Raw genomic sequence first — 11,276 nt, forward strand, 5'->3', positions numbered from 1 at the left:
AGTTTATCTGAAGAAGTAATTTACTTCAGTGTCCTTATGCAAAAATGACTTAATTTCCAACCACAACAATTCAATTTTCCAAATATTTCAAATGACACGATGAAAACTTGCCTGTTTTAATTGAAAACAACAACCCCTAGCAAATTATATTTGCCAGTTCTTCCGGTAACCAAATCATGACTTACTATTTTGCGGTTTCTTTTGCCTGGCGGTCGGCCATTTTGGATTTGCCAAATTTCCCATATTGCAAAAGAAAGTGGGAAAGTTGCATCAGTACACCAGTATAGGAAATCACAAGTCCAGAAACATGCAGTTGATTTATAACCTTATCTATTGCCGTGGGCCCACAGACTACACTGGAATTGCTGTTTGTCTGCCAAAATGTAACTAATTTGATATGTAATCCTTCAGACCTGTTGTAAGAAGGATCAATTGAAGAGTCAGAGGAAGAAAATAATTGAAAATCTTTTTTTTATTAAGAAAAACATTTGAAACAAAAAGACTGTTCTGAATATAAAACGATTTCATTTAACATCCATAACAATAATATTGCATATAAAGACAAAAAAATAGTTACAAGCCAGTGCCATAAAACAGATCAAATGGAAGAAAAGACAATGTTGCTAGGGCAACAAGACAAAATTGACACTCAGACAAACATTTGAGTGTCACTGTTGTTCAATCATCATTACAATTCCACTTAGGTTAAAACTCAGCCATTTACCTTCTCTATTTATGTATATTTGAAGCACATTTGTGTCACTTTGAGAACTCTGGAAAACATGTTTTCGATATGACATAGCCATTACTTTAAAATTTCCAGTTGGAACATAATTATCTTGCCACTATTGACAGTTTTGCAATTTCATTTTTCAATACAAGTAACAACAGCTTTAATGTTTTATGTATATACACATCAAAGAAAACTGCCATTAAACCCTTGTTCTCACCTCAATCCCCAGTTAGACGTGGACAAGTAACTCAATGACAAAGAGCACCAGAACACCTCCTACATTCATCCAAAGAGACAACCGGACGAGATCAGCGAAGAGAACCACCTTACACTACTTATGCACATACTGATTTACTTTCTTTATCAAATAAACTACATTCTCCATCTGACAAGACTTGTTTTTCAAACAGCCACCTTAAGACCACCTCCTTCACCACTGGACTACAGCTGGGCCTGGTCTTGGAAGTACCACAGGGCGTCTTGGTCTATGGTGCTTTGGCCATTGGCAGCCTTGCCCACAACCTGCCTCAAGGCCTCTTGAGCGCTGCTGTTGTTGGCGGAGCAGGAGTGCAGGGTGGTGTAGGACTGCTGGCAGTCTGCTGTGGCGGAGGCGGAGGGTGCCTGGACCGTCATGGCCACGGGCTGCTCCTGCTTTGGGAGGCTGGTGCTCACCTGGTTCCCAAGGAGGTTCTGTATGAAGTCCCCTTCGAAGTTCTCCATGAAGGGAAAGCCACCGCCACCGTTCATGGAGGCAGTACAGGACTGCTGCACAGTGTTGCCCCAGGTGGACTGCATCATCACCTGGTCGGAAGCTGCTGTGGCCTTTCGGCCAAATGGACCCTGGTTCTCTTGTCGGATCTGACCCATAGCGGCGGCGACGACGCCCTGGGGATCAGCATCCAGGCAGGCCAGGTCACCCACACTGAGCTGAGGGAGGCTGTTGTTGCCGGTGCTTTCACCCGTGCCAGTGTAGGCTGAGCTTGAGTGCAGCAGCTGCTGCTGCATGCTAGCCCCGTTGCTGTGGCTAACAGTTGTGTTCGAGACAGACGTGCTCATGCGGATGCTGTCCAGGCTAAGGTTGGGGTTCGCTTGCCAGTGGTTGACTTGCATGGCGGAGGGTTGCAGTGGCTGGGAGTGATGCATCATGGGGCGCTGAGTGCCAGGCTGGTAGGGGTAGCCATGTTGTCTCACCAAACCACTATTGACATAGCTGGTGAATGCATTTTGAGGTTCTGTTGAGGAGCAAAGAGAGGAAATTGCCAATCCGTGCTTTAAAATGCACATAACTTTTGTAATCTTAGCACATTTAGCAATCTTGACACATTTAGCAATCTTAACCTCTGCTTACCCTTTTTAATAAATTGGGACATCACGCTGGTCTGTGGAATGACCTTGGGTCGATTCATTGGATTAAAATCTTTATGGAAAAAAACAGACACTTTCAACTTTCTCATCCAGAGCATGCTTAAAATGGTCTCTTATCTACCAGCTGACATAAGCAAAGTCTACGTGCTAGAATACTTGACATGAGAAGACGTATGCGGATCTTACGCTGGAAACTGGAGAAACTCTTCATCAGGTCTTCCCTCCTCCTCTTCTTCTCCTGGCAGCCATAAGGATCTGTAGGGAAAGAACAATCATCAGTAAACTATACATGATTACTTATCATCAACAGTTTCAGCTGACACTTAATGCCTTAATTCATGCATGTGTCGCACTTGAAACAATTGAGAATCAGAGAAACTTCCACGGTTTAAAGGTTCAGGCCTTCATGTCTGTCTACAGGATGTTCTGCTTTGCCCCATGATGCACACTCTACTCAAAGGAAAAGGGTGCAGCTGCCCAGGGTTGTGACCCCTCACCTTTGTCGTCCGGCAGGTAGCGGAACTCCATGGGCTCACTGACCTCCTGGTCGGTGGGGCGTCGCAGCTGCATACGCACAGTCACCGGCGTGGTGATCGATGTGGTGTAGTAGGGCGGCGTTCGGAACACGATGGCCACCTGACGGTGGACGTCCGCCTGCGAGAAACTACCCTTGGCCTCCCAGCTTTGACAGAAGAAGCGCACCTCGATATCGTCTACAGGAGGAGGGATGAGGCGATGTTGATGAGTTAGGGGAATGAGAGGTGTTAGACATGAAAGATCTGGGCTCTGGATTATGACCAGTGTGGAGTGAGGAGAGGGAATGCATGATGGTGAAAATGTCAGGAAAAATGACATCAGTCACAAACAACATGTTTGCATGCTTCCAAAACATATCACTGGGAACAACATGTAATAATAATAATAATAATAATAATAATAATAATAATAATAATAATAACACTGGGATAACAAATAACTCAATATTTTCTTCTGCACACCAACCTTTCTGGACTTTGTCACAGAGCAGGAAGATCTCATCGCCACCCTTGACGCTTCCGCTGTTCTTGTTGACACGGCAGATGCGCAGCTCCGCTGTGTTGGGGGCTCCTGGGGAGACATGGACGACAGGGGTCAAAGGTCAGTGCATCAGGGCGAAAAGTAAAACATAGTATAGGCCAGGGAGAGATGTATACACACTTGTGTGCATTTCACACTCAAATCTGGAGGAAAGGTTATCACTAGGGAGAGGGAATCATCAGATGTGGCCTTTAGAGGTGATTCTTCTCACCTGTGACTCAGCCATCCTTAAATCGCTTCATCTGTGCTGACTCATGTTGATATAACAGTGGAACATTTGCTCACGTATAGAGTGTACAGAATCCCATACATACACATATATATATATATATATATATATATATATATATATATATATATATATATATCCTATCTGTTTGTACATGTAATGGAGCTATAGTTTAATCTCCTAGTCCTCCACTTGTGGGTGAGCATGTCTCCAAATGACATATCAGATGATCTACATGGCTCCCATGGTCAAGACACAAGACCAACCATTTCACAACATGGCCACGATCATGAAGAGAAATCTGAAAAATCACAAGTCTGCGCGCAAAAGAGGAAGCAAAGACAACTGTGCGCCACACAGAAGTGGCCAGGACCAAACACTGCTTCCTCTTTTTTTGTCAGGGACTCTGTTAAACCTTAGAGACGCACAGGCAAAACAAAGGCAGTATAACAGTGTTATATAGAATATATCGGATGCTACAGACGCAAGTGTGTGGTTCACACAACACACACAGCACTCTCCCTGCTGGACCTTACAATGAGTCTCCTCTCTCACTCTCTCATTCTAGGAACTGAGAGTTTGTGTTTTCTGTTACTACAGCAGCCTTGGGGTTAAAAAAAAAGCTCAGTGTTCGTTCAGCAAACTCTTTCTGTCACAGACTTCCTGTGCAGCTAGCCCATGACGCGAGCGAAAGTGAGACAGAGAAGAGGCCACCTTCGTTTCCTGTAGTATGCTAAGGTAGAGACAGTCAGAGCTGAGTACGTTCACCCTGCTGCTTCTTCTGTTGGCAATGCTACCGTAGCTACTCCCGTTGTCGCTTACACCATCAGCAAAGTAGGCCGAGAATATTCAAGGCATAGGAACAAGGAGACTAAGTGTCATGCAACGGCTGCAGTTGTGACGTGGGTGGGCAGTGTGGTGTGGTATGGTGAACTCACTGTTGTCGTAGATGGGGTTGGAGACGATAGGGTTCAGGGCAATGCTGAACTGACCACTCTCGTCCTGTAGGAACACTTGGAAGCAAAGACGCACCACGTTCAGGTCATACTCTTCTGTCTGTAGAAGCTGCTCTCGTGGAACTGAGGAGAAAAATGAAATGACGACACAAACAGACACACACATGGTTAATGTACAACAATAACACATGCAACATGTGATAATTCCAATGCTTCTGTCTACTCACTATTAAACACCTGAGTACTGAGTGCAATTGGTGAGGTTGAATGAGAAAATGAAAAAATGAAAAGAGGAAAAGAGGAAGAGGTTAAAACAAAGGATGTAGGAGCGAAAGAGAAAGAAATCATCTATGGACCCTTTCAAGAGAGTTCCATTATCAGCATCATAGTTGGCCCCACAAGACTTCCTTTTTAACATTCCATATGTTATCTTAATGCAGAGGAAGTAGATTGGGGCCCAAATAGAACGTTCAAGCATTGTTTTTGTTTTTATTGTTGAAAGGGTCTATATGGTCAGACATACACTCAAAGCAAACGCTGGATCTCAAGAGTCTCCCTTGGGAGTCGCTGTTCGACTCATGACTCATGGGTAGCACCCCTGAGCCCACGGGAGCAGCCGCAAGAAGTCACATTTGCAACGAAACACATTTGCAAACACATTTTCAAGAGCCGTCACTTCGTCTTGTTCCCCCACACGCTCACACATAAATACACCACACGTATATACTCCCCCGCACACATGCCAAAGATGTCGCGAAAAATGGTTACACCCACACACTCTCTCTCTCTCTCTCACACTCTCTCAGGAGTCTCTTTCTGTCTCTCTCTCTCTCTCTTCTCTCACTCGCGGCTATCCCACCCACGCGGTGTGACAAGGGTGCTCTGCTCACAGATGTGATGTCAGAGCAGGTGGAAAACATGGCCCTCTCATTTCAAACTGCTCACAACCTGCGAAAGGAGAGCAGCCCGGGGGCCGATGACGACTCACCGACCGGAAGAGGGCCACAGGTCTGACGTCTCTCCACTGGCTCTGCCTAAACCACAAGGGTGCACAGCAGCGCAGAGCAGAGGGACCCAAAAGCATGGAGGAGGAAGAAGAAGAGGAGGAGGAGGAGGAGGAGGAGGAGGAGGAGGAGGTGGTGGTAGTGGTAGTGGTGGAGGTGGACAGGGCGGAGATGAGGAGCTGACGAGAGTGAAAGAGAAAGATGTGTGTATGTGTATGTCTGAGTGTGTGTGTGTGTGTGTGTGTGGTGGGTAGAGAGAGAAGGGCAAGTGTTTTGAGTGTGGTGGAACGGACAGAAGTTAGAGCAAGAGTGTATGAGAGTGGGGTCGGGGTGCACTGAACAGGTGACAGGTGATGGTTGTTTTGTGAGAATTGCAATGTTAGGGCAAGTGTGTGTGTGTGTGTGTGTGTGTGTGTGTGTGTGTGTGTGTGTCACATAGAAAGTAGACTGAGATGCAGATGGCCTGAGCATGCAGGTGGGTGCTGGTTTGGGTCGAGGTTAGTGCAGGTGGGTGGGTTGCTGAGGTGCAATCTGCATGTATGCATAGTGAGAAAGAGAGACACAGAGAGAGGAAAAGCAGGTGTAAAGTCTCCATGCTGCGGGCACATCACAACTAGCGGTCCCTCCACAATCACTCATGACTCACCCCCTTTTATAACACGTCTGCCAGTTTCTAAATGTCAGCCAGCTACATAGCATGGCTAGCAAGCAACTGAGCTTGTGCAAACATCAACAGCACCTGAGCCTCAGACATGTTAACTGGACCTGGACATACACCACTAGGCTACACCACCCGCCTCTGCTCTACACGCACACAGCTTTCAACTTTTGTCGCGTTGTTGACAGAAGTTACTTTCACCTAGTGACAATGTCAGCTGAACTTCCGAGATGAATACATCGCTTGAATGTTAATTGAATGCTAATCCAATTAAGAAATTGCTCACGAGTCATGGGAGCCCTTAGCGGTGATAGTATTACGTTTGTAGTCTCAAGATGATAGATCAGTCAGAATGACATCTGAATGAGATCATCGCTATTGGTTTGCCTTCCGGTGACTTTCATACAAAAACACAGCGACTAATATCAAAACCCCTACTCTACTACACTTACAACAGCAACAGTGAGCATTAATGGATTTTTCTCTTGAGAGAAGGGATTTTTTTCTGTGACTCGACTCGCAAGTAACTATTTCACAGAGGTTGAGATACTCCTCATGTTTATGGGGAAGTAAGACTGGGCACTAGTCCACTTTCACAGGAGAAGTGAACCATATTTCACAGATCACATTCAATGAGGAAGAGCGCTGATGTTGCTCCCACATCATTATTACTGTGCTGTATGCCGCCATTCTCCTCTCTCCCCTCTATATCTGACACACTGACATGGTTTGACAAAATCGCTTTGCAGTTATTACCACATTTTCAACTTGTTTGATTGGTGTTATACTATGTTCAATGGAGCAGACTGCTCAAAATAAAAACACAAAGACTTTGGAATATATACACGAAATGGGCCAGCACTAGTCGCACCACTATGACGCCCCTGAAATGAGACACCCCTACAGTATACATACAGAGTCATTCTGATTCTGATCTTGCATTAAACAGATAACAAAAGAACCTGTTTTTTTTCTCTAGGTTGAGGATGGCAGAGTAGTTCTCCTTTGTGTACTAATAAATTCCCCTGTCACATGGCATGCAAATTGCATAACTCCTGCAAGAAAAGAGAAGTGACTTGTTTTTATTTAAATTGTGCCTGTGTGACCGCGACTAGAGCAGCACCCCACAGCCGACAAGTTAAATCATAGGGAGGAGAATAGTAACAAACAAAACAAATAAACAAACAGACACATGGCAGAGGGAAAACACTGACACCATACATGAGGAATGGAGGATAATCAAAGATGAAATACACAAAAAAGGGATGAAAGACAAAAAAAAAAAAAAAAAAGACAGAACAAGAAGGAAAGAGAAATTTAAAAAAAGAGTATAAGAGATGAGACAAAATAGGAGAAGGAGGAAAGCAAAAGGAGAACATGCGACGTGACGTCACCAGCCGTCTCTCTCACCACTGAAGGGGTTGATGCCGCGAGTCATGCGCTGTATGATGGCGTCCTTCACCTCCCGTCGCCGGACACACTGGATGCCCAGGTTCTGAAAGCTGTTTGGGGAGAACATCACAGCAATGAGGACACACTCCTACAGCCTCAGGGAGGACCAAGAGAAAAGGGCAGTTTAGAGACAAAACTAAGAGATGGACAACTAAAAGGGATGGACATGAGGGACAGACAGATTGACAGGTGCCTATGCTCACTTCTGTGTCCACTGCACTTAGGATCACCTGGGGTGAAAAGTTTGCATGCTGTGCTAGGGGATTCCCCTGTTTATTTCCTCTAGCGGACTGCAATAAGGGAAAAAAGGCTGTTTGTGCTGATACAGTGGTCATCCCTAAAGACGCCTCTATGTGAATGTGTGTGTGTGGGTGTGTGTTTGAGCATGCATATGAGCATGTGTGGGTGTACAGAGACAGTGTACATCAAACGCATCAAGGGACACCAGGGGTAGCAAAATCATCAGGGTGCTTTGATCTCAGAGAGCTGATGAACTTTTTTTTTTTTTAAACCTCACACAAGTGACAGCACTGCTCAAGATGGTCACAGGAGAAGGCTGGTTTAACAGAGACAAAGACCAGGTATCAAACACCAGAACTACTGTGGCTTTTCAAAGAGAAGGGGAGGGCGTGAGAGCGAGCAAACAGCCTGTTGTGGAAACTGCTCGGCCGAGACACCGACAATGGCTGGACACTTACGCAATGACCCTGCGCTCAGGCCCGAACTCCACCTCATAGTAGCCGTCTCGGCAGTCCTTGCCCACAAGGTCATGTGGATGTGGCCGGTAAGGCTCACTTTTGGTCACCAGTGACACGCGCACCTTGCCCTTTCCACAGTGATTGAGGATCTGTGGCAAATGAAAAAAACAACTCACATCAGTCCAACTAGGGGAATCCAAGCTGTTGTCATACCTACTGGAATACAAATGTACATGTTATCACTGGTATATTGTTTCCTAAAAGCTTTTTCTCAATAGATCTTTCCACTGAAGTTGTCTTTTATTCCAGGACAGGATCACGGATTAACGTGAAAAGGATAATATATACTGAGACATTAACAAGAGGGTACAAATTAGACAAATGACTAATAATTGCTCCAAATTATACGAGAGTTCTTAGTCCCAAAAAAACTACAGTGCATGAATATGGTGGGTGCACTGTGTCTTAAAATTGTCCAATTAAATAACATTGTATAGTGTATGGAGCCGAACATGCTCAAATATGAGTTTTTCAGTGCATTGTCCCCGAGCTGGATACTAGCCCCTCACCTGGATGCTGGGGTAGGTCCTGTTGTTGTCTGAGCTCTTGTCTCCTGGGATGCTGCCTGCAGAACGCCCTTCACACTTGTACCTGAAGCGCATGCCTCTCTGTCTGGGCTGCTCAAAAATCTGGACGCTTGGTTCAACCACTGTGAAACCGGAGAGAATATCTTGAGAAACTTATGCATGTGAACAAACCATATTACCAGATAAATGAATATGTTTATTAAGAGTCATGTTCCCTGATTTAGAACACATATGCAACAATGTCAGGATGAAAAGAGATCTTGGTAGGCTGGAACTTGTGAAGTCACCTGACCAAAAAACAAACAAAAAAAAAAGCAAACCTAAAGTACTGAAGAAAAACAGGGGGGCAAAACTTTCCAGGCCATGACCAAATTACAATCCAGGCCAGCAAAACGATAGCGACCGCACCTGCTTCCACAGAACATGGCTTTCTGAGACAAACCGCAAGATACAAACAAGCAGAAGACATGCACCCTTACCTCCCCCAATTACAGCTGACACCCATCTGTGCGACAACGCCAAAGGGCTTCACAAGATCAGGTGTGATGGCCTCATATAAGCTAGATGAACTTTCCCTTTTTGGCTGAAGGGAAGGCAGCATTTTGTTTTCTCTAAGCGTGATGAGGCAAAACGTGTTATCCACCACAACCGCAGTGAGTGGGGCTGCAGGTTTGCGCACTAAAACCAGCATAATGTGTTGCTGCACCTGCAGTGGGCCGGACTACACGTGCAATCATCCAATAGAAAATCAGCCTCTCGGCCCTCAGCGTGCATTATCATATTTCAATAATGACGGCCGAGTAGGCCTACACTAAGTTCAACAATAAAATTAGCCATAAAAGATGCATCTCAGCGCCCAAAACTCCGCTATTCTGGTTATATCTTGCACATCGATATTCCCCGTTAACAGAGGATCCTTGATCTGACACGAAGCTGCTGTGTCAACAATCGTTTGAGGAAGTTGTGCAGAGGAAATAAAAATGAGCCTCACTTCTGCGTGATTTTTAAGATTGCGGGACATAACACACAAAGACCTGCTGAACTTTTATGAGGCTTTACCCAACACGTAAGCCTTTTTGAGACGGGTTGTTTATTTGAAAAATTAATAAGGGAGTGTCTTCACTTACCCATGTGTGGATCTCCATGTAATGGAAGCAAATGGACTATGCAAAGAGAAAAGAAATGTATATTACTTCACTGGAAAAAAATGAAAAGCATTGAAATAGCCGACTAGTTGCCGGTTTCATTAGAAAAGGGAAACATCTATAGATACACGTAAGATATGTCTGTGGGTGGAATACAGTGGTGATATCGGTGTTTTGCCGTTCCATAGTTTGACTGTCAATCAAACGCATCACAAATAATCGCGGGTCAACATGAAATGTTGGAATGAACAGTTTTGCCAGATTATACTTTGTATCGAAAGTCTTAACTCTCCTTAATACATTCAGGTTGCATTAAGAGTTAAAATATAATTGAAAGTTGTTCGAGTAAAAGTGCTTTATGCTTTATGATGAAATCGATCGAAGAAAGCTGAAACCCATAAAATGAACAAGTAGGCCTATCTACAAGTTGGCTTGGATGTTTGACGTAATTTGAATGAAAACAGTAACCTGCTGTCAAAGTATATAATCAAAGCAAACAAGCCTCGGGTATAGCGTAATGAAATCTAGTAAACTCACCATCCATTGTGAACGAAGATCCTGATCACTGCTGTTTCGTTTGGCTGCGCTTACTGAAATGACCAAACTACTGTACTGCTAACATTATTAAGCTCGAAGAGAATCTACTTTAGACACTCGGGAATTCCCCACTATCTCCACCCAAGACCTGCCCTTCATAAGCTCGTAGCGAATCAGAAAGTTGCATATAGTCTACGATAGGCTGAATATGAATTGTTCCACCTCCATTGATCCTCACAAATATGCGCTCACGCTCGTTACGCACGCATCTTGTGTCTCATGTGAAGGGAACGGCATCTGAAGGTCCACATACATTTCTTTGCATGTTTGAGAGAGCGGCTGATTCTTTAACCAGCATTTAATTGCCAACTTGATACTATAATCGATAATCTATAATTAAACAAGTAAATCCAATTGCGAGATGAAGTTGAATTCGGCTTCCACAAACCGAAGACTCGGTATTCCACTCCAAACTCGAACTCAATTAGTGACCTTCTCTAAAATCCCTGTGTTCAACGTCATTTCAGTTTTTAAAATTATATTAGGCAGGCTGTTAAATTACTTGATGTGTTCAGAGGTATTTACTCACAACAACAACCTCACACAACATTCTTCATTTTAATGTAGGGTAATCCCCTTCGACATCTCACGCCCATCGGCACTGCGGGAATCTCCCTCTGTAAGAACAAGGAAGTTGGCCCCTTTTAAACAGCTAGATAGCAAAAGGCGAAATTGTAAAATAGTTGGGAGACCTAAAGGTATACTAACTGACGTTGTTTACACGGAACAGTCAACATAAGTTATACTTCAGACGGGCGGCAGCACCCGTCGCAAC

At 44.5% G+C, this 11,276-nt stretch overlaps 1 protein-coding gene across 3 annotated transcripts; it reads right to left on the reverse strand.

Annotated features, from left to right (window-relative positions):
* Positions 1–454: 454 nt before the first annotated feature.
* On the reverse strand, positions 455–10,528 carry rel (v-rel avian reticuloendotheliosis viral oncogene homolog). 3 transcript variants are annotated; one of them, XM_048270508.1, is made up of 11 exons: positions 10,442–10,528; positions 9,887–9,922; positions 8,742–8,881; positions 8,173–8,321; positions 7,433–7,524; positions 4,343–4,483; positions 3,101–3,205; positions 2,596–2,811; positions 2,285–2,353; positions 2,082–2,150; positions 455–1,965 (listed from the first exon to the last, which is right to left on the reverse strand). In XM_048270508.1, exons 1-11 carry the CDS (start codon positions 10,446–10,448, stop codon positions 1,175–1,177), a joined length of 1,815 nt encoding a protein of 604 aa, XP_048126465.1. In that variant the 5' UTR covers positions 10,449–10,528; the 3' UTR covers positions 455–1,174. The 3 variants fall into 3 exon arrangements, with proteins under 3 accessions (XP_048126465.1, XP_048126466.1, XP_048126467.1); XM_048270509.1 differs by lacking the exons at positions 9,887–9,922; positions 10,442–10,528 and adding an exon at positions 9,239–9,458; XM_048270510.1 differs by lacking the exons at positions 9,887–9,922; positions 10,442–10,528 and adding an exon at positions 9,080–9,177.
* Positions 10,529–11,276: the final 748 nt, after the last annotated feature.

This window comes from Alosa alosa, chromosome 18, assembly GCF_017589495.1.
Source record: "Alosa alosa isolate M-15738 ecotype Scorff River chromosome 18, AALO_Geno_1.1, whole genome shotgun sequence".
In the NCBI taxonomy this organism is placed as follows: domain Eukaryota; kingdom Metazoa; phylum Chordata; class Actinopteri; order Clupeiformes; family Clupeidae; genus Alosa; species Alosa alosa.